Source organism: Mytilus californianus, unplaced genomic scaffold, assembly GCF_021869535.1.
Source record: "Mytilus californianus isolate M0D057914Y unplaced genomic scaffold, xbMytCali1.0.p SCAF_15, whole genome shotgun sequence".
In the NCBI taxonomy this organism is placed as follows: Eukaryota; Metazoa; Mollusca; class Bivalvia; order Mytilida; family Mytilidae; genus Mytilus; species Mytilus californianus.
Window position 1 is genome coordinate 16900941 of NW_026262637.1, and position 23563 is coordinate 16924503.

Consider the following 23563-nt stretch of genomic DNA (forward strand, 5'->3'; position numbering starts at 1 on the left):
TTAGATCTTGCAATAAAGTCCGTGTGGTTTGGATATAATTGCTTTTCATATGTTGAAGTGTAATTAAACATGAACTGAATGTCGGTGGTTTTCTGTCTGGATTTTTTTTCATCGTGTATTTGCTGTTCCATGTACCTTTTCTATTGTTTGATTGCTGCATAATGCAGATTTTTTTATTTTATTGTCAGTCAAAACATACTCACTAAGAAGTTAAATCAGCTATCTAATATTTAATCCAGACAGAAAAGAAAATGTAAATAAAGTGTTTCGTTTGTATTTTCTTTATAGATCCCCAACAAGTACTCACAATGACACAAAATACGCAGTAGACATCAACAATTGTTGAATATGACGCATGGTCTTTAGCAGGTACTACCGACGCAGACATTTAGATCTCCATACATTTCATTATGACTAAATTTAAATATCTACAAACAACTAGATGATCGTGCGTGTCTGGCGTTGCAAATAGTAAGCCTGGTGTCTTTGATGAGATTTTGTTTTATTATCAAGTCAAGGATTTCAATAGCGTAAGCTCGTCAAAATGCACTTAACTCAGACAGTCAATGTTTGTCTGCAGACTTTTCTCGATTATTTGTTTCTTATGGCATTACCAAACTTTTACATTATATTTCTGCTATGATACATATTCACCTTGATTTATATTTCGATTGAAAATTTGTAAACCGACAGCCAGATTATTTCTTGACACATGCTGTCTACATATAAATATGACATATTGAAGACCTTGTTAAGTTTATATCGGGAACAATTGTGATAAAGTGTTGCATTTTAAAGCTCTTTATGGTATAACGTAAAGCCCAAGGTACAAAACCTGTTAACGATGATATGATTTATTCATAATATATCATATTTACAATGTACATACACGGATATTTAACTTGGTGTTTCAGCATGGAGTACACACTACCAAAAAACCTGCATGGAACTATGATACATTGCTCTATTTCGATTCTGTAGATATTCTTCACTGGCAAAATGCCCTAAAAATTTCAAAACGCTTGTATGAATTCCTTTTTGTAAAAGTTAAGTATCACCTAACCTTAATAAGACAATATCAATAGCTCAAAAAAACATGAATGACTATTTTCTTTTGCAGACATAATAGTTTGTCATGCAAAATCATATAGCCCTCTTAAACCTCTTATATTCTGTAAATTTATCCAACTCAAAATACATACGTAGACATTCGAAAAACAAGCCTCCGATGTGTATTTTTATGTGAAAGATTAGAATTGACGTGACTTATGAGTTTGAATGTCCCTTTGGTATCATTCGCCTCTCTTTTAAAAAGATCAGTACCTCTATGCTCGTTTCAAACTTTTTTCAATATTGTCTTTGTACAACTCTGCTTTGTAGGTTTTGATGACTAAAACGTCACAAGACAGTATGAACACAAAAACTACTGATATAAAAACAAGGATGTATACTTTCAATAAACTTTATTTGGCAATTTGAGTATCAAAAATAGTTAGAAAAAAACTAATAACAAGGAATAAAACATCACAGATAATTAATGTCACATTGGCGTGTCTAGTAAGGCGACTCACTCGCCGCTATCATTACCAACCAAGAGAAGCAAAAATATTGTCTAATTTAGATTGTTGTGAAATCTTTTTCTGTCTACATTGGAATTTGCTAGCAGCACAGTGTTGTGGTAGGTCAATATCCATTTTTCTACATTGTGGTACAATATTTGGACAATATACAGCTATTTTACGTCTGATGATATCTTCTGGGACACATTGGAATGAGCTATCCATACCGTCAACCAGTGGATATTTGGTTCTAAAAATAAATAAACATGTATACTTTAATATAATGATTAGTCTGGAAAGTGAACAATATACACACATTCTTTCTAAGAGCTTTAATATATAACTAATATCGCGGAATTCAAAACATTACTTTTTAAAAATACGTGTGTATTCAACAAATGATATCACAATATTCAATTTGTAATTTTTATTGGCTATCATATTGAATTTGAATTGTTTGCTCATTTTGGCATTTTACTTTTGTCTTCCATTTGCTTTATATGCCTGTTATTTATAATATCATTAACGGTACCAACTTTTCGGCACCAGATGTGCATTTCGACAATAAATGTCACTTCAGTGATTCTCTAGGCCAAAATATTTGAAAATCCAAAGCTTATTAAAAAAAAGGAGCTTATAAAACAAAAAGGACAAAAAAGTCGGGCAAGGAATCAGAGCTTTGCATGAGGGGGATATATTCCTTTATTTAAAATAATTTCCAAAATTGTGTAACAGCAAATTTTAATAACAGAAAATCCGTATTTTCATACCAGTATCGAATTACTGGCTACTGGGCTGAATTGATACTTCTTTGCTTACCGGTAATTAAGTTGGCCTCCAAAAACTTTATTATTGTATGTGTGAGAGGGGGTCTCAACTAAATTCTCTTCTCAGAGTCTAGTTATATGTTCATACCGGTCATACTGATTTCATTTTGAACTTACCCGCATTGCATATAATAAACAATTTGCTGCCATGGCCGGATAACGTTACACATGGTTGTCCTTCCTGGTTCATATTCATACCAAACTGTTGTAAGGTTAGTGTAAGAGCTTGGACATATACTGCCACATTCTACAATCTGAGGTCCACTTGGATTTCCAATATCAAGTGGGCATATACTATAAAAGACAATTTGAAATACATCTGTCATGCAAATAGAAGGTTGCACAAATTTCTTTTTCTTGAAACGCCTATCAAGTCATCTACTTTTTCACTATTTAAATTTTATTTTAATGTGGTTTTTTTTTTCTTTGATATTTTAAAATTTTAAGTTTTTTCTGATGTTATGTAAAAATGAAGAAGACTATACTTACTGAGGGTCATCATAAGGAACAGCTGGTTGGTATATTTTACTGGCATCTTCTAAATACATCTGAATTTCTTGGTCGTCTAATATAGCCTGTTCTATTGCCATACTGTAATAAAAAGATAAATCACTTATTAACAAAGGAAATTTAACAAAAATTACAATTTTTTAGCTTTTTTTCTCTCATTTAGCTCAATTCCTGTTCAATCGTGTCTTATTGAATTTTTGATAATGAAATTTCCAAACTAACTGTAACATCTCTGAATGAGGGGCGTCGTATGGCTGTGCGGGATGTATAAACAGTTACGGCCGGTCGAATGCGTTATTATGCCTAGTTCAGTGAGAGTGTCATGCTAGCAAGAATCATTGAATCGATGAGTCCATAAGTTACCTGTTGCTAATCGAAATTTCCAAACGTATTTAACGTATCGAACCCTCTGTTTACTGAGACGGTAGACATTTACCGCTAATCATTATTTTCGTCTTGAGTACACATTTAATACTTGCCACTGGATATTACCCAAACAATCAAGTAGAGAATATTGCATGCGTACGTAAAGTTTTGAAAGGTTTGAATTTAACGTAATAAATCTTGATATAAGGAATTCTGATATATTAAGACAACAACTCTTTAGATAAGTTCTTGTGTAAAAGTAATCTCCAGCAGTTATGTTTAAGTTGGAAATGGTAAGATTTACGTTGATGTTAAGCAATGCATTATTTTAGCGTTTTAAACTTCCGAAGACAGGAAATGAAGCTGGGCGTTTCAAATAACTACGGTAAATTAATCTACATCGTATTGACAAAGACTGCAATTCAAAGGTTATTTGAATGTGGTTACCCGAACAGAATTGTGTAATAAAATGGTTACCATTCGTTCACGCTGGCACAACCAGTAGCATGCTTCCAGTACTTCTTGGAGAATTTTAAACTCATGCATCAATATCAACAACTGTATAGAAATGTATACGTACTGATTGTATTCTAACGGATCATGACATATCTTTCCCATGTCTGGCCATCTGTTTTCAATTGGATCAACAATACATTTCTTTCCAAATAACCCTAACACACATGGCAATACAGCAAGGAAAAATGTACTTTGCCTCATCTACAAACAGTAATGAAATATTATTTATAGAATGTTGTTTTATTGCTATCTGAACTGAAATAGCAGGTTTATTCTAGTAATCGAAATTCGAAAATCTAAGTGCTTATCTTGCCTCACAATATTATGCAATATTTGATCTAATTTGATAGAAATAATTGTACATTACATCACAAATAAAAGTGTACTTATTTTTTTCCCCAAGTAAATGGTATAAATCTTATTTGTGAACTTCTTTATAATGTTTGCCTTAAAGTTGAAGTATAAGAGATTGTAGTTTACCTTTTTACTTATGTCTCGTCTATGTTCTGTTTGCCATCAGCAGCAGATATCTTTATATACACAATTTCAGTGACAAGGAAATATACGTACTGACCAATTGCTGACCATAATGTTTTATTATGACCTAAAAACCAACGTCATGGACAATGTCCTTGATGTGCGTAAACTAATTGATCATCATTGTCAAAAAATAAACACTATTTGTCAACAATTATTCTATATAAAGAATAAACTTGACCATGTATATCAATTCGTCCTAATTTTGCTTAAAGTGACGACTGCTAAAAATGGTAAGTGAATGAATTTCGTTATTTTAAATCCATTTATTTTAAGGTTTATGTATTGCATTACAATATTAAATCTACAAAGTTGTTAAATAAATAATATTTCTAAACCCCAGTGTATGAAGCATGATAATTCATTCAACACTTTTTTGGTTGAAATTTGTCAAAAGAGTTGTATGATTTTATTTTTAGAAAGTTTAGTTAAAGCTAATTTTATTTATTTCACACGTTTGGGTTATTAACAAAGTTTAATGGTTCATGCCAAATGGGATTATTTAACAAAAAAAAACTTAAATGTCTTTTGAAAAATAGCATAGTTACATGAAATAATCATTATGATATTTGTTTTAGTTCAAACTACTACTGACTTGTGCCATCATTAACTTTGTTTCGTGTGTACCTATGAATGTATGTAACAACTACAAGTATTTGTATGACCAGTGTCTGCCACACAGGAGTTGGATATGTGATAAACCAGCTGGTTATTCCCCCCTCGATATGTAAGTAGTTCCCATAAATGTAACTTTGTTTTCATAATTCATCTTAAGATATGCCCTTAAGATATCCTTACAAAATGTGAATCTTCAATTTCCGTTATTCAGTTTTGATATATTTAAAATTTGTTTGTTGGTTCATTTTATGACTGTAAATAAATGTAAGGCATGAATAATTAATGCAAAGAATAATACACAAGATATAAATATGATTAAAAAAAATATAATGCAAGATAGAAAAATAACTTATGCGACTAGGAATAAATATAAGTTTACTAAGTTAAAAAGAAGTGATTCTGAGTATGGTCAACCATACGCGAGGGCCCTCTTGTTGAAATCAGATACAAATTACTGTTAATAAAACTATTGATGATCTATAGAATCGAAATACTTTTGCCTTGCATGTGCTGAAAAGGTAAGCAATTGTTTAGAAATTATTGTCGCCATGGAGACTAATTTTTCCATGGTATCACTTTCTTTTAAAGTATTAAAATGTAAAAATTACAAATATTAAATAAGATTTTTCAATTGAAATATACATAAACAAATACTGATGTATACCGTTGTTTATCAATTGTCTTATAATTGAAATTGTTGTCTTTTAAATTTGTTCTCTGTTTTAAAGGCGTGGATTGAGACAAAAATTGTCACAAAGTGATGGATCATTTATCCACTATATCAAGTCATGCAGTGAGTGTTTAGGAGAGCCAGCTCCATATAGGTAATTATCATTTAAACCTTATTGCACAATAGATAAACTTATTTAGATATGTATGTATCATTTCTTAGTATATGCATCGCACACTTCAGCTACTATTTCTACCAATAAATGTCTAAATTATCTCCATACAATTAAGCACCTAAAGTTGTCTCTACTACATTTGATAATAAATGGTAAGAGGTAACGTAATTCAACCGATGGACAAATCAATATATGAAATTAATAAAAATATTATTTAGAGCAGAGACGGATTGACAATTAAAAGTTTGGATTGATTGATATTAAGGTCCAGTGGGAATTATTAGATGCATATCAGAACAGTTAAGATTTTTACCCAAATTAACATTTTTTCTTTAATCTCTCCAACCCTAGTATTATTATTGATGAAAATGGGCAATACTATTTTTCTCTAATGACAGTTGCATTTATGATTATAAAACCTACCTCAGAAATTTCTGCACTAGAAAGTGGAAGTCTTGACGGAATGTAATTGTTTAGTTGTTGTGCCACTAACATGATACCCCTTCATCCCATTTTATTTCAATTAAAAATTATGTTAAACGGTAGAAAAAAATATTTTCTGTCGTTCCTTTTCAGTTTAGGCAGCAGAGGCGGCTTCTGTCATCTTGGATCATGCAATAGAAGAAATCATTTGGTCTAAATGCATTATGCATTTAGCAAAGTTTGAGATAGAATGCTATTCATTTGTAAGACTTTATATAAATGAGAAACATTATTGTATTTCATCTTATTAATTCGACTGTTTTTACAAATACAGAATATTTTTGATTGATTAAAGAAAATAAACTTTGCCTTACAATTAAGGGAAGATATCTTAGATATATCAATTTCATAAATACAGTATTTTTTTTCATTTTGTACTACAGCAAAAAAAAAAAGTTACTGCATGTTATCTTTTTATTTTTCATTTTCTAAGAACTGATAAATTATTGTTGAAATAAGAATTAAAAAATTAAAAATTAAAAAATCACTTGGAAATGGTACCAGATTATTTTTATTTGCATAGATATTTATATTTCAGGGGAAAAGTAGATTATGTAAAGAAACCAGTTTGTCGTGAAGTTAAGGTACCAATTGAATATATAAACAAAACAGTGTATCATGAACTGACTGGAGTAGCTGAAGGCTATGAAGTGTGTCAGGTCTTACTGAATGGCCCCGACAGAAATGTACAGAAAGTTTACAGGACGGATTGTTATAACGGGTAAGATGATTAACTGCATTTCATTGACTGATTAAGAAGCTTCATAATCATTACTATACAACTTGTAAAGTGCGAAAAGCAACTCAGTAATACTGGTCTTGCTTGATTTCAGATATGAACATCTCCATCTGAACTTCATCAGGCAATTTAATTATGTTATATAGTTCAATATATCATTTGAATGTTGCTTCCGTTATTGTCAGTGGTCAGTAAAATATAAAGTCATCTATAAAGTTGCAATAATGTTAAATAAAGATGCTGATAATATCTTGGCTAAGTTTCCATAATCCCGTTAAGGACAGATGTATTGTAGTACATCGTTGTCCTACCATCCGTCTGTCCGTCGTAAACATGTCGCATACTGACTTATGAAGGTCTCCAGCTACTTTATTCCAATTACCCGAATAATCAGAATGGTTGTCTGATGGTCTATATACTTTTTGGTGATTATCACTTGTGTCGGTTGGACAGTTATGGGACTTCGAAATTTAAGAATTTTTTTACACGCATTGAACAACAGGCTCCATTTATAACGCTGACAATGTCTTTTATAACAATTGATGGGGACATATCTATTATGTGTTTAGTGTAATTTCTCTACCCCCCCTCCCCCCCCCCCCCCCCATCATTTAACTATTATTTTAACTTTTTATTGTGTTCTTATAAACATTGCAGTTGCATATATTATAACGAAAATTAATCAACAAAATTCTTGATAATCCTGCACAAGTTCGTATATATTTTATTCACAAAGTTTAAAATTAATTTTTGTTGGCTTAAGATTTTTTGTATAATATATAATCAAACGAAATCTTAAAAGAGCATTTTATTTGCAAAACTTTTTGTACAATCCCATTTGTTTTATTAATTCATTCATTCTTTCATTTTTGTATTCTTCATTTTGTTAATTGAAAGTTAACCTTTGATTTTTCAGAGATGAGAGAAAACAGAACAATTACTGTAGATTTGACTATGGGGTGTTCAAGCAATATTTTTGTAGACCAACAAACTTTGTGTACAGAACCATGCTTATTGACTGTCCATTGACGGGATTACAGTATTACAAAGAAAAGGTATCAACAGCATGTAGCTGTGTTAAAGTCAAATGTTTAACAGGAGAAGTTCCGGGACCCTTTAACAATCATGGGATCAGACAGGGACCCGTACACATCCAACAAAGGACAAAAACAATAGTTGGAACAAAACCAGGCTTGTCTTGAAAATCCGAAGAATGTGTAGCTGACTGTGATATTTATGTTTTACAATGTTTTGCTATTTGTATATTGATTTTGTTTTGTTATTGTTACGGTATAAGTACGCAAATAAATTCGTCAATTAAGCTGTAATCATTTCATTCTTTGAAGTCTCAAACATACATATGATTATTTTTATCACTATAAAAACACTTAGTTATTTTGATTCATAAATAGTACATTCATGTGTAGTCTCGTATTGTTAAATTATCTCCAAGAAACGTGTCCATTATCGCCCTCAGGGGATATAATCTGTTTTAACATGTCTTTTGTTCAGACACCTGTAACTGGACATTTCCATGTATTGACACTTCAATTAAATGATTTGCAGGAACTGTTGATTTGTCGATTGTTTTTGTATGTATGGAGTTTCCATAAAAATAAGGACTGAGGTGTGGTATGATTGCTAGCGTCAACCATCCACCAGACCAGATAATGAGAATGTATACATGGCCATGTACAGCATTCAACAATATACTAAACCATTACCGTATAGAAACCTATACAAAGCCCTGGCAAGAAAAATGTGAAACAATTCAAAAGAGAAAACGAACGTCCTAATTCATGCTAAAATCAATAAACGAAAAAAATATTTAAAACAGCAACCACTTAAGTTCCTGTTTACTATTAGTGGTTCATGTTATCCTGACCCAACTACAAACTTTCACATTAAATATGCAATTTGTCAATAAACTATGACTGAGAGGGTAAGGTTAAATAATTTTCACGGAAATAAGATGAGCCAATGCTAATACAACTGCATACTGAAAATCATTGACTTACACTAGTTGTTTCCCTGAAACTGACCTAATCACAAAAACTTAAATACATGTAAACTAAGCAAAAGTTTCGATGTCAATTGACCATGAATAAGGGGGCAGGGTCAAATAAGCTCTATGGAAATGAGACGTGCCAATGCTAATACAACTGTAGACCAAATATCATTGAATTAATACCACTACTGGTTTCTGTTAAATTTACCTTATCACAAACTTTAATTTGGAAACTAAGCAAAAGTTTCAACGTCAATTGACCATGACTTAGGGGGCAGGGTCAAATAAGCTCTATGGAAATGAGACGTTCCAATGCTAAAACAACTGCAGACCAAATTAAAAAAAAATTTATCATTGATTTACCTCTACTAATTTCCATTAAACTGACTATTTCACAAACTCTAATTTGTAAAAGTTTTCAAAGTCAACAGACCATGACTGAGAGAGGGTTTAGGGAGGGGGCAATAATACACAAAGTATCATATCCATTAATTGGGATGAAAACCAATTATTAGAACCTTCCAAACCTGTTATTGACGGACTGATAACAGATGCAAAGAGATGGCAAAAGATCACACGACCTCTAGCTAAAAGATCTTAAAGAGTACAGTAAAAAAAATTTTTTTAATTGAAAACATTAAAATCAATACATAAGTAAATTTCTGCATCTTACATACTATACCATGTAAACAGTATACAGTTGGAATTAGGAATTTATAACTAAATTATCATAAAATTCTACTTAATGCAATTTTTAAATAACAGAGTTTATAAATGTTCTCAAGACTTCTTAATCATTCATTGTAATTTTTAATCGGAACAGAAAGAAGGCTTTCAAATGACTTGGAATATCCAATCTGATTCAAATACAGATCTGATTCCACACTTTGCTTACAAGGATCTGACAACACTTCTTTCTACTTTCTTTTCTCGTAATTATTACATCGGCCAATGAAATTCCTGCCTACAAACTTTTAAAAGTGTCTATCATTGCAACAAAACCAGAAGGTCTTAAAAATAGAAAGTTGACCAGAGCTTTGTCAGAACCTTGTTAGCAAAGCGTTGACACAAGATCTGTAATTTAATTAGATTGAGATTATCATTATTCATAAAATAAAACAACACTGACTAGAAGGTTTTGTAGAAATCATTGAATAAAATTAACATTAAATGTCATAATGATAATATTAGAAAACTCAAGTAAACAGCTTGTAGCCTAGGCTTTAAATGTAATGACCATGTCTATTTTAGTCACGCAGCGTTAAACTTGTTCACTTAAAGTTTATACTGTGGATTCATAATAATTCGTTGGATACTAATTTTTGTGTAATTATGTGTATAGGTAAACCATGAGTTAAAAATGTTCAACAGTGTACAAATTATCTATAGGCATATATACAGACTTTGGGAAAACCACAAAATCAAATATCCATCAAATTACAATTTTCCTTCATTCCATAAAAATTGGTATCCACCAAAAAATCCACAGTAATAAAAAATGTCAAAAAAGACAAACAAGAGGCTGTCCAGTGACAGCAAACCAGATTTTCCTGCAGAGGTCGGACCTTGAACAGTTGAGCAAGTATGGACACAACATTTAAGCTTGAAACAGCTCTGAATTTGGATTGTGATTGAATATTTATAATAGATTATTATCTAATTAATAATGAAAATATTATTTGCAAATCTGAACCCAAAACAGGCTCATGTAAAAATTGAACATTAACACACACAACAAAAATAAAATACCACATAACAACTGTGACATCTACCTTCATAACACACATGACTTAAAAAAAATAGTTATAAAGAAATGTTGATGTTATCATTACTGGTTCATGGAATAAGTTTGAGTTATTTCCCTTTGAACAGAAATATGGTTTAACATAGTATTCTAATATTAGATATGATTTCACTAAAAATAGTTCTCTAAAATTAGATATGATGTAACACAATGTATATCTATTTTCAAATCATAATCAAATATGATTAATAGTTCCAAATATTTTTTCTTTCATTTGCCACAAACTAATATAGATCTGCAACTTATCTATCAACTTTATCTACACAATGTAATGTAATGAAATATATCCTTTAATAAAAATAGATTATTATCTAATTAAAGGAGTTCACTTCATAAAAAAAAAATTATATATATAGCATTCAGAAAATTAGTTTATACAGAATAACAAACAAACCTTCCACAAAATTCTTCAAACAATTTACCAAAGAAAAGAAAATAAATCCAAAATGTCATTTATCATTAATACAATGTCTTTTAAAAATCTTTTAAAAAATGAGTTATTTCCCTTTGTACAGAAATGGATTAATTCGTCAAAAATTGAATTCTTGGGAAAGGGCTGTAACTCAACAACGAGAAAAGCTAAAACCATTAAAATTAAACTTGACCTTCATTTAGTCCCAGGAAACAACATATCTAAATTTGAAAGCATTTCTTCAAAGCGTTTTCATGTAAATGAACATACACTGTTTGGCAGCTGCCCGCCCGGCCGCTGTACATTCCCAAATCAATAACCGATTTTTACTTCGAAAATCCGGTTAAAAATGTAAATGTGTTTACATTCTTCGTTATAGCATGAATTTCATTATTTAAAACAAGAGAAACAGATTTCTATTATTCAATATTATTAAGTGACATAAAATCTTTGATTAACGTCCTACGTTCTGGCTCCATTAGAATGTCTTTTGGATTTGAATAATATATTATAGCTTTATCATTTTCGTCAAGATCTTCATAATCTTTAAGTTTCTGGTAATGTTTTCTTGTCATTTCCAGCAATGTAAAGAAAACCTGAAAAATAGAATTTTAGGAATCATTTTCAAAATAAAAGTATCAAATGATTAGATTAACTGATCGTTTCACCAGCCTCTGGTTTCAACAGCTTCTTTCAGTGAATAAATTTTTAGTTAAACACAATGTATATCTATTTTCAAATCATAATCAAATATGATTAATAGTTCCAAATATTTTTTCTTTCATTTGCCACAAACTAATATAGATCTGCAACTTATCTATCAACTTTATCTACACAATGTAATGTAATGAAATATATCCTTTAATAAAAATAGATTATTATCTTTTTTTGTCAAATTTGATTATTACAACCCTTTTTATTTATAGTAACAACATTTACGAATTCAGCTCAGGACAACAAACTGAACATTTCCATTAAGTTTGTTTAAGTTTTCCCCAGTGGTTTCTGAAAACAAGCTATTGACATACAAAATTCCATAAGGCATGAAAGATTCATCATGATCAATGTTGTAATGTATGAAACCCAAGCAGCCTGATAAAAATCTTTGTAGAATGTCTCCCAATAATGCTTCCTGCAAACATGGTAAAGTTTTATCTTGCAGTTGCATAGAAAATGAAATTAAAAATTGACCAATCAAGACCTAGAACTGCCTCTGGCTGACAAGTTATTTGTTGGATAGGAATTCTGATAAAGCATTTTCCATTCATTATTCCTATTAAGTTTTGTTCAATTTGAGGGAATTTTCCAAGCAGAAGAAAATTTAAAAATGTTTTCACCAAACAGACACAAAAGAGAACATTACAAGCCCTGATTGCAATGTTGAATTTCTGATCATAATGAAAAAATATACATTCTGGTGAGCTCCACCTAAGAAATATTCCTGCTTAATCTATTTTCCTAGCTGGTTTCTCAGAGCATACTATTATTATTTGCATTATTCTATCAATAAGGTTCAATGGAAACCTACAATGTATGTGTCATTGCTGCTGTAAAAGCCATCCAATAAACATGTTTATAGAAGAATGTTTATAGACAGTCCCTTAATTATCATTCCAGTAAGGTACAAAAAAGATTTACCTTTGCATTTTCAAGAGATGAATTTAAATTTGAAGGATCAATGAAATAATGAATAGTGTCCAGCAGCAAACATTCCATGTTTATCAGAATGAAAACACATTGAAGATATGACACATGTATGAATACATAAAATGTAAGTATCCTGTTAGTACTAACCCTACAAACTGAAATGCATACAATTTTTATACCTGCTAGAAGACATGTGAAACTTCCTGGTTGCATTACTCTGACTCATTGCCAATTCATCATGCATTTGGTCTTACTCATATCAAATCTCATGTGCTTAATGGAGAACCCATAATCTTCTGGCACTTGACACCAGCATACTACCAAGAGACAATTAAGGCAGAACTTTAGAAATTGACCAGTAAAATAAAGTATTGCCTCTAGCAGGCTGTTTTTTGTTTTTCATCAGACTTCAGTCACTGTGGAATTATTCAAAAATTATTCAAAATTATTCCTACCAATTTAAAAAAAACATATTTTTGAAAAAAGCATTAAATATAAGTATTGATCAACTTATGTCATCCAGAAATAGGTCAAACAATGATTCTGACCAAGCAGGTTTGACAAATTTAATCGATTGATTGTTGGTTGCTTAATGCTCAGAAGTAAATAGTTCATGCATGTTCAGGACGATGTTGAATTTGAACATCTCTACAACTTACTCTAGTTCCATTAACAATCATCCCAGTCATTGTTAGATTCTTTCTTACTTCATCTTCTGAATGTAGTTTTTCATCTCCTTTATGTTTGTTGTGCAGATCTAACAACAATTCTCCTGCATGCTGACCCAGAACTCTATCATTTAAGTCTACTTCTATAGACAACTCTTCTGTATCACCAGATGCTAATGTTTCCATGCTTGAGGTAGAATATTTTGAAAGTACATTTTCACTGATAAATCCTGATCTTCTTGATCTTTCTCTAAATGTCTTTCTTCGTTTCTTAGTTTTACCTGAAGGAATCACTGGGTTGTAAGTTAAATCTGGTATTACCTGTATTAAAAAAGAGTAGCATATACATATATTTAGCTAAAATTTAAAATAATAGGCATATATAACTCATATAAAGCGTTCTTCTATAATGAAAATGTAACTAGGCTATACATGTAAGTACTTAAAAATGTACTGGAACTGCAATGAGATGATTAAAGCTGTAAATTTTCTCCTTGACTTCATCTATGTACCTTTAGAAAATAAATTTTATCAACTGTAAGCATCCCTATGAGTACCAACTTGTCCCATAAATAGCAGACTGTTCTGAACCACAGTTTATGGCAAAATCAGTAAAGATTTGTCTAAATTCAATTTAATCGAGAGAAGAAAATGTTGATTTCAAATCCTCAATCATAAATAAATTTCTAATTATAATGCAGAAATGTACCCAAGGGAATTAATTTAAAATAGATCTTATATAAACAGCAATAATCAGGAAATTGTCCTCTTCTCCATTTTGATATATCAGGTTCAAACAGGAAGCTCTCTACAAGTATTTAGAACAAAAAAGCTTTTGTTAATTTTTCTTTCTTGGACTGTGACCTTCCTTTGACCTCTCTAGTGTATGTTTCCCAGCTTAATTGCTATGCCAGTGTCTGTAGTAACAAATGGCTGTGAAATAGCTTTTAGTAACTGTGAGTACTCTAAGATTGGTACTTTGTATCATTTATCTTTATATTAGTTATTTTGTGCATTGTGTGGATTTGATGAATCAAGCCCATTCTAAATGATTTGTTCAGTTTTAAGTTTGTTCTTATGTTTTACTGTTATACCACTATCTCAGGTTAGGTAGATGGTTGAGTGCACACAAACATGTTTAACTCGGCCACATTCTTAATGTGCCTTCCCAAGTAGGAGTTTGTACATCAATAGATTTCTTCTTTTATTGCTATCTGTCATAGTTGTCTTTCCTTTTAGCACAGAACAGGCTGTTGTTTTTATGATTTGAATTTTGTCACATTTTCTCATGGTTGCTTATATCCACATTATTTACATTGGTCTGTTGTGGAAAGTATTCCAGTATTGTAATAGGTAACAAAAAAACATCTGCATGTAGATTAAGGATTAAAAGTATTATGATATACTAAGTACCAATAGAATCAACAAAATGACATCTGCATGTAGCTATAGGTTAATGTCTTAAAGTATTATCATATACTGAGTACCAATAGAAATGCTACACATAATATTCAAGCACCTTTTGGTCCTCCTCAAATCAAATTTTTCAGTTAAAAAATGTGTGATTAGTCAAGGGCCCAGAAGGATCAAAATAAAAATCATGAAATTTCTACAACTTTGATCACCTGGAACTAAAAGCATTTTGGAAAAATGTTGATCAGCGGTACTTTTTGACAAACTTTGCTGTAAGTGCATCATTAACAGAATGTTGAAATTTGTCAGCCAAAACTGTAAAAATATTTTCAAACAAAAAAAAAAACAATCTCAGAAATATTGCTTATTGTGTTCTGTTGGCATATCCTTAAAAGTCTTCAAAATCTTAAAATAATAGGTAAATTTTCAAAGAATATCTGTTGGTTTAAATTTTTGCAGATATCAAGTATATTGAAAACACATGTAGAATGTTGTATTTCTATTGGTACTCAGTGCAGTATATCCTACTGCTGCAAAATATATCTTTACCTGTACCACAGAAACCATGACCTTTGAAAACTCATGATTAAGTCCACATTTAAACAGGCGAATATCTGGTTCTGAAGTAACTTGTTTTATATCTTTTAAATTTTCCATAACAACATGACGAACTCGTTTACAGTATCTGAAAGTAAAAATATTTATAGACAAATGTATGATCCATATTACTTAAATGGTTCCTAAACTAAATGTCAAAAAGTGGTTTAAATTAGAGACAAGAGAAGAATCCTTGTAATAAAAGCGTTATTCATTGATTTATCTGCACATAGCAGATTTTGTTAAGGCAAATACACCCCTCCTTCCCATGTTCCTCAAAATGATCAGCTAATTTGACAGCCTTGTGTTAGCCATGTTTATTGTTTTCATGTCGAAAAAGTTATATACAATATTATATGCCCTTATTTTTTTGTCAATGTCAATTTAGATGTTAAAAGTGGTTTTATATCTTTTCATGGAACCAATAATTTGATTGAGCATAATTAACACGTTAAACATTTATATCATATGTTGATTATTTTTGTCACTGAGTTGGACATATACCCCCATCTTTGTTTATTCATATGCATGTACATTAGAGGCTAAGGTACCAGTGGGTTACAGATACATGTAGTGTATTTGACTGAAAATAAATACTTCATGTATTTAAGATGAAGTCACAGCAAATTACAAATGCAGTGTATATAATTTTTTTTGAGTATTCATTACATGAAAAAGTACTTAATTTTTCATGTACATGTACAGCAAAAACAAAGGCAGGGTATATAGTACATACATGAGGATTTTTATCTATCTTCATTGTGGTAAACTCATTATTTTTTCAACAGCATGCAATTCTCTGACCACTTGGTAAGCCAGCAGAAGTATTTTTCTTCTCCTTTTTTCATATATATATACACACATGACACAAAATCAATACATGTTTCTGGTTTCTCGTTTTTTATACAGATTAGGACGTTGGTTTTCATGTTTGAATGGTTTTACACTAGCAATTTTTGGGGCGATTTATAGCTTGCTGTTCGGTGTGAGCCAAGGCTCTGTATTGAAGTCTGTACTTTGACCTATAATGGTTTACTTTTATAAATTGTGACTTGGATGGAGAGTTGTCTCAATCGCACTCATACCACATCTTTTAAACAAGGTTGGCAAAAAAGTGGTCAATACTAGTATTGACCAGGCCGGCGGTAAATACCGGTATTTACCGGGAAATACTGGCAAATACTGGCAAATACTGGTCAATTGAAATTTTGATAAGATATTACTATTAAATACAGTCCCTACCTGGTCAACTACAGGGTAAATGGACAAATATATTCACAGGACAGAAAGTCACTTATTTACTACATTGTAAAGGACAAAAACTCACAATTAATTAGTTTACAAGTGTTTGAATATGTAAGGGAAAATCCTTGAAATGAATTCATTGTAATGTTTATGAGATTGATAATGAACATGGTTAAATGAAGATTTATTAAATATTAATCCTACAAAGGATATTTCTTGGTACCATGAAGCCAGTCAAGAAAAAGACTATGACAGCTTGTTTTCTTAACAGTAATTTCAGCAAATGTAATAAAACAATGTCTTAAAAATTAGTCTTTTCTTAATCAAAGAAATAGTTCTTTCAAAATTGCATTGTGACTTTCTGTCCTGTGATATTTAGCCCTACATTCAATAACTGTTAGTCATGAAAATATGAAAGTTCTCAAGTCAAAATTATACTTTTTTAATGTTATCTTTTCTTATATAAATTGAAATTATACATGAACACATCATGGACAGTGATTATTAGAATAAAATTAAAGAAAAAGAAAAACAGCAGCCAAAGTATAGATCCTTCAAAAATTTCCATTTTCTGTATTTACATGATTTAGTTTTAGAAGATATTTATCATGCAGTTGAATAGTCAGGAATAAAATAATTGTTTTAAACAGTCTTCAAAAATAACTTTTATGACTTTTTTCCTGTTATGTCAACATTTATTAGGGGACAGTTGTAATATTGAATAAACTTTTGACACCTGCTTGCCATTTAATAGGTAATGCCCTGATAATCTAGTCACCTGTAATTCTATTTACCTGTTAAAATCAAACCTTTTCAAGAAAAAAATATACATGTTGAAATAACTGATATAGCAATTTTATATTCATACCTAAACTATGTTATATCATTACCCATAAGAACTGAATAAGTCATTATTCATGCTAATAATTGATAAAACATACCAATATCAATCCTTTTTATAAACTGAATCATGCCATATGAATAAAGTTAAAATAATTTCCCCTATCAACTAAGATTTAACTAACATTGATAGTAAAATCTGTCAAAAGAACCATGAAAATTTCAATTGTCCAGTATTTGCCAGTATTGACCACTTGAGGAGTATTGACCAGGGCGGTAAATACCGGTAAATACCACTGGTAAATACCGGGGGTGGTATTTACCGCCCAACCTTGCTTTTAAATCTACATATATGAGGCTGCCTTTTACCTGATTTGATGACAGAGAATGAGAATTTTTTGCCAGATTTTAACATGTTTAAGGTACATTGTAGTAAGGGTATAACAAAAAATTATAATATTTATTTCATACTTAGCCAAAAAATAGTTTTTATCCTTGTAACTTACTGTACTCTCAAACAGCATAGGTCTGCAAAGACTCCAACAAAGCTGGTACAAAAATCCTCAAATGGTTGATTTTTTCTTCTGTAGTCTTTTACATCTTCAAAAAGAGCTCTAATTCCTGCAACAAATACCTTTAACTTCAAAACCCACCAGGATCTGAAATAAAACAATAAGTACAAATTATCTTTTATGTCTACTTTCATACATATATGTAAGAACCTAAAAACCCTCTGCTGATATAATGTACATGTGTATGTTCTTACAGGCATTAATTGATAGAAGACCATACATTGTGAATTGATAACACTCCCATAAAATGTAGGTGTACATTTGTAAATACAAACATTTAAATTGAAACTTGAAACAACATTGTTTCACTGATCTGCCTTAAACAGCAGAGAAATGTGAACTGTCATGATGGAAAAATTATGTAATAGTCATTCTTTTGACAGTTTACATTTTATTTTAAAGTGGCCATGGACAGGCTACAAAAGGTAGATGAAAATGAAAATTTTAAGGCATTTAAAAAAAGAAAAGACTATTTACATTATTTCTTAGAGAACAGATATACATATGCATATAAACATGAAAATGAAAAATAAAAATCTTAGGATCAGTTATGATACAATGTAATATGGGGATGAGGTCCCCAAATCAGTAAGAAAATCAATAAAACAATAAATAAATATAAGAATCAATATACTAATGAACTCAAAATTGTTAATTTTTTTTTCTAACAGTTGAGCTTGCGCAGTACCCTGTTCCTATTCTGTTGAAGGACGCTGCCATGTTGTAAGTCATAGGATTTCCCGCAAATTTGTATAACTGATTACCAAAGAAATAATGAGGATGAACAGTTTGAATTTATTTAGTTTGTGTACGTAATAAAATGAGTCTAGAGCTCATTCAACATCTGATTTTATTGCAAATAAAATGAGTTCTCTGGGAAACTTCAACTCAGACCAATCGGGCAGATTTTTGTATCTGTAAAAAGATCAGTAATTATAAGCTGACTTTGTATATATATACACTACAGCTCAGGTGGATTTTGCTTTGTCCACCCGCCCACAGTGGATGTGGGCACCGGGTGGGCAAAATTTTTAGCTTGTCCACTCTGCCCACCCATAGGATTGGGCATTCAATTTCTTTTGTTGAATGAAAAGACTTGCAAGTACAATCAATTGAAAAAAGCAGATAAGCATTTGTAATCAATATTTTCCCAAAAATAAGAGAATGTACTTAGATAGAGTGGGCACAGGTGGGCTGTCCACTAAGGGCAGGTGGAAAAGCAAAATCCACAAGGGCTATTGTGTACAATCGTTGTTTTTAGGCATAAATTATTATGTGTTTAATTAAACTAAACTTTAAACAAGAAAAATACAATGCTTCCTGAAGGTAGCATTTCTTTGTTTACATTGAAAGTTACATCATATATAAAATTCCTAACAATAGGACCAACATCGGATATGTTTCCCTAATTCAGTTACTATTTAACCAGAAATTATGCTGGGAATTTTCTAATGCAATATATAATGTTAATATATATAAATCTGCTGTTAACAGGATATTGTAAAGTATTCAAAATGTTTGCTGACTTGATGCAGGATGTTTCGGCCACACTGCTGTATTGACCAAAGACGTTTCGGCCACACATGCCACAGTCTTTTCATCCATACTGCCAGTTAGGCCGTACTTTTTAAAGTCGTTTTGGCCATGGTTTTTATTATTATGAAGGAAGGAAAATATAATTGTTTTAGAATCAGAAACAATAAAAATTACATTTTAATCGTTTATTTATATTCATTGATAAAAATGTGTTTTAATTAAGAATGTTATAAAAATATTCGTAAAATTTAGATTTTTTGATAAAAAATAATATTTTATAACAAGAAAATGAAAAGTGATAGGCCTATATAAGATAACAAGATATCATAATTATTGAAAAGTGAAGAAGATGGTTCTTTTCATAATAAGGCAAAAAAAAAATATATGACTGTTTAAGGTTACATCATAAAAAAAATAGGGTAGGTGTAGGTCGGTATCTCCTTTTTATTTTATTTTTCATTTAATTTTTTTCAACATGATTTAGAGTCATACGGTCTGTCTTGCTGTGGTCTGAGTTGTCAATGGGCAGGATTATCCATATTTTTAATGATTGGATTACTTCCCTTGGTGATTGGTTGGAAAATAATGGCAGCAAAGTGATTATTTCATCACACGAGTCGTGAGTTTCTTAAAACAGCTGTCAAATTCACGATTGTGAACATTTAGATGTATCAGGCAATGGATTTATTTTATTGGCAACTCTAACTTTCGCTTTTGACACGAGTTCAGTTAATTTTTCACTTTACAACGGGAATGACTTAGGGTTGGTGCTCAAAAGAAGCAGGGGTTCAAATAAGTGTGGGTCCGAGGTCCTAGACCTGTCTTTTCTAGGAGAGGACTTTTCATTTTTAAATAACAAAAGTCCAGGACCTACCATTCTTTACACTGATGTTTTACACACGACCATTGATTTCTTATGGAGGACCTTTCATTCAAAATTTCAATTGGTCCTGGACCTTTCATTAATTAAGGCAAACTTGAAATTATGTCCGTCAGATGGGGACGTTAAATCTGAGGTCCGGTGTTCAGGGAGTACCACGCTCTTTGCACATTAAAGAGCCTTCTCAACAACCTCTTTTTGGAGGTCCATACATGTAAGTGACCGGTTGTTTGGCAAAATTATTTCATACTGGTTTTGGCTTTGATATATTTTTCTGTGGTTTATAATTTAACCATTTGGTAATTTGGTTTTCATGGTCTAACTTTTGTCTAAAATCTGTTAGCAGTCAGGGGACTTATTGAAATGAGTGATTTTTAAATCACTTATTTAAGTAGCAAATTCAAAGTTTTGTCACAAATTGTGATTTCTTAGTTTTACCAAAATTTTAAACACATAGGTTTAGATAATATTTTTTCATTAGTAAAATTGAAAAAATGAACCTTTTGCTCCTTTTAAATAGCAATGCCTTAGATGCAATCATTAAGCTGTAAATTCTATTTTTCCTGTAAAATTCAAGGTTTCATCTTACAGATTATGTAATAAAATTCTACTGTTCGCCATCACAATTTTACTGTTCGGGGGTGTTGAAATTAGTGGGGGTTATTAAAATAATGATACTTAAAAGAAGTATTTTTTTGGAAGAAAATAGATGTATGATACTTAAACAAGTGATTTTTATGTCATTATCCCAGATTCAGTACAAGGTCATCACCTGACATGACCCGGTCATCCTATCAACACAGATGTTGGTTCTGATAAATTTAGTAACATAATTTAGCCCCTGGATCATTATATTTTTAGTATTGTATATTTAAAGCTACAATAAAATTAAATCACTTAGTCTAGTGATTTATTTGTACTACTTAAATAGGTGATTATTAAAGAAGGACTACTCTTACTTCCAACTCTTGTGGACATAATGTTACTTGAATCAGTGATTTAGAAAATCACTCATTTAAGTAAGTCCCCTGACTGGTTAGTATTCATACTTTGATGAGTTGAGCCTTTTTTCAATTAATGTTTTATAGTGTGTCCTTTTATGTCGTATTGTTACACCACTGTCTCAGGTTAGGTTGAAGGTTGGCGCCAGATAAAACGTTCAAACCCGCTGCATTTGTTTGCACATGTCCTAAGTCAGGAACCTTATGTTCAGTGGTTGTTGTTTGTTGATGTGATTCATAAGTGTTTCTCGTTTCTCGTTTTTTATATACATGTAGATTAGACTTGGTTTTCCTGTTTGAATGGTTTTTACACTAGTCATTTTTGGGGCCCTTTATAGCTTGCTGTTCGGTGTGAGCCAAGGCTTAGTGTTGAAGGCCGTACTTTGACCTATAATGGTTTACTTTTACAAATTTTGACTTGGATGGAGAGTTGTCTCATTGGCACTCATACGGTAAAATTGTCAAAAGTTAACACAATTTTACTTAGTAATTTTTTTTGTAATGCTCACTTGTCTCTTTCTTCAAGTTCTTTTATTTCATTTTCACATGTGTCCAGTGCATCTTCAACTATTTTACTCTGATGATGGAAGGAAGTCAATGGCATACTGAACGATAAATACTTGTTGACAAAGTCGATGTATTCATCTTGTTCTTTGCTAAGTGGAGATACATCTCTTGCTACCATTGCAAATAAATCTAGAGGTTCTTCTATGTATCTTGAGGCATATTGAATTTTTAGATGGTGTTGTACGTGTAATCGTTCCCATTTTGATACTGTTTTAGATAATTTTGTTTTTTGGGTATCCCGTGGACTGCTGATTCTTCGTCTTCTTCTGGAAGGTGATGAGGATGTTTCGCTTTCTTCAGATGAATACGCTGATGAACAAGATTTAGATGGCATATTCATTTTCATAGCGATCGCGGTTGAATGACGTCTCTTAAGTGCAAAATAACTTCCCATAAAACATCGTGCTATTAGGAGTTCCAAAGAGGAAGATCAAAATAAACCAAAACTGGAAACGGAGAAGTCCAGAGTCCGGAACAGAAAAATACATAAGAAAAGAGGAAGGGGTTTCCGAAATGAATATTTCAAAAGTGGCTTCGTAAAAACCGGTGTAAATAACACCCCAACCCAGTTGATCAGGGGTAACTGGTTCGCGTTATTTTAAACCAAGTTTTAATTATATAGTTTTATCTAAATGAAATTTTTCAAATGTACATACATTATTTTGATTTTTTTATTTTGTTTCTTTTTATTTTTCTTGCTACAATGTAAATTAAAATTTTTTATAGTCGACGCCAGGCGAATAATCTTCAATAATTGAAGGATCGCTAGAAACTTAAAGAAGAAAGAAGAAGAATTAGCGTGGGGCGTTTGTCTTCCCGCGGACAACGTTCCGGTGTACTAGCACTTTAAAGTCCTGTAATAACAGTAGGCTAGCACAAAGCAGTCAAAATTATACATACACCCTTTGGTTTTCTTTTCTTTTCTTTACTTACTCTTTTTTTTTTTTAATCTTTTTTATGTACATATAAAACCTTATACTAAATATTTTTCTGAAATTCACATAGTTTTTACACATATTTAGGCCTATTTCGGTTTATAGCAAAATATTTGGCAACTAAAATCACATACACAATTTGCTCTTTACTTGGCTGCTGGTGTACCATGACAATGTTGCTGCCGCTCACTGCCGTTTGCTTGGCCTAGCTTTCCTCCTGTTCCGGCTTTTCGTATTTTTATTTTTTATTTTTATTTTCTTTTGTTCTTTATTAAAATTTCCATTTTTATTTTCTTTTATTTAATTTAAGTTCTATTTATTTTTATCTTTTATTTTTATTCATCAATTCATTTATTTAATTTATCTTTCAAATTATTGTTCATTTTACTTTTTACTCATGTTAGGTTTTTTCATTGTCACTCAAAACAAGCCAGGCCG

At 31.2% G+C, this 23563-nt stretch overlaps 3 protein-coding genes across 4 annotated transcripts; 1 reads left to right on the top strand and 2 right to left on the bottom strand.

Annotated features, from left to right (window-relative positions):
- Positions 1 to 1446: 1446 nt before the first annotated feature.
- LOC127725548 (uncharacterized) lies at positions 1447 to 3975 on the bottom strand. Its single transcript, XM_052232607.1, has 4 exons — positions 3843 to 3975; positions 2876 to 2977; positions 2504 to 2680; positions 1447 to 1809 (listed from the first exon to the last, which is right to left on the bottom strand). The coding sequence occupies exons 1-4, from the start codon at positions 3878 to 3880 to the stop codon at positions 1584 to 1586; spliced, it is 543 nt and encodes a 180-aa protein (XP_052088567.1). The 5' UTR covers positions 3881 to 3975; the 3' UTR covers positions 1447 to 1583.
- A 543-nt stretch (positions 3976 to 4518) lies between these two features.
- Positions 4519 to 8321, top strand: LOC127725547 (uncharacterized). Its single transcript, XM_052232605.1, has 5 exons — positions 4519 to 4548; positions 4894 to 5042; positions 5662 to 5757; positions 6800 to 6982; positions 7917 to 8321. Exons 1-5 carry the CDS (start codon positions 4546 to 4548, stop codon positions 8200 to 8202), a joined length of 717 nt encoding a protein of 238 aa, XP_052088565.1. The 5' UTR covers positions 4519 to 4545; the 3' UTR covers positions 8203 to 8321.
- Positions 8322 to 9613: 1292 nt separating this feature from the next.
- LOC127725545 (uncharacterized) lies at positions 9614 to 22574 on the bottom strand. 2 transcript variants are annotated; one of them, XR_007993027.1, is made up of 6 exons: positions 22133 to 22574; positions 18141 to 18293; positions 15502 to 15637; positions 13531 to 13860; positions 13051 to 13188; positions 11696 to 11820 (listed from the first exon to the last, which is right to left on the bottom strand). XR_007993027.1 is itself a non-coding variant. In XM_052232603.1 (5 exons), exons 1-5 carry the CDS (start codon positions 22534 to 22536, stop codon positions 11644 to 11646), a joined length of 1200 nt encoding a protein of 399 aa, XP_052088563.1. In that variant the 5' UTR covers positions 22537 to 22574; the 3' UTR covers positions 9614 to 11643. The 2 variants fall into 2 exon arrangements, 1 of the variants encoding a protein (XP_052088563.1); XM_052232603.1 differs by lacking the exon at positions 13051 to 13188 and having other exon boundaries at positions 9614 to 11820.
- Between the last annotated feature and the right edge of the window lie 989 nt (positions 22575 to 23563).

What these genes read in the sequence shown, in the direction of transcription:
- LOC127725548 (XM_052232607.1), bottom strand. Translation starts at nt 3,880, where the DNA reads ATGGGAAAGATATGTCATGATCCGTTAGAATACAATCA. An exon ending in GATCCGTTAGAATACAATCA is followed by an intron (nt 2,978 to 3,842) that starts GTACGTATACAT and finishes TTTTTATTACAG; the next exon opens with TATGGCAATAGAACAGGCTA. An exon ending in GTTCCTTATGATGACCCTCA is followed by an intron (nt 2,681 to 2,875) that starts GTAAGTATAGTC and finishes TGTCTTTTATAG; the next exon opens with TATATGCCCACTTGATATTG.
- LOC127725547 (XM_052232605.1), top strand. An exon ending in GGTTATTCCCCCCTCGATAT is followed by an intron (nt 5,043 to 5,661) that starts GTAAGTAGTTCC and finishes TCTGTTTTAAAG; the next exon opens with GCGTGGATTGAGACAAAAAT. An exon ending in AGGACGGATTGTTATAACGG is followed by an intron (nt 6,983 to 7,916) that starts GTAAGATGATTA and finishes TTGATTTTTCAG; the next exon opens with AGATGAGAGAAAACAGAACA.
- LOC127725545 (XM_052232603.1), bottom strand. Translation starts at nt 22,536, where the DNA reads ATGAAAATGAATATGCCATCTAAATCTTGTTCATCAGCGTATTCATCT. An exon ending in GAACTTGAAGAAAGAGACAA is followed by an intron (nt 18,294 to 22,132) that starts GTGAGCATTACA and finishes GTTTTATTTCAG; the next exon opens with ATCCTGGTGGGTTTTGAAGT. An exon ending in CTATGCTGTTTGAGAGTACA is followed by an intron (nt 15,638 to 18,140) that starts GTAAGTTACAAG and finishes TTTTACTTTCAG; the next exon opens with ATACTGTAAACGAGTTCGTC.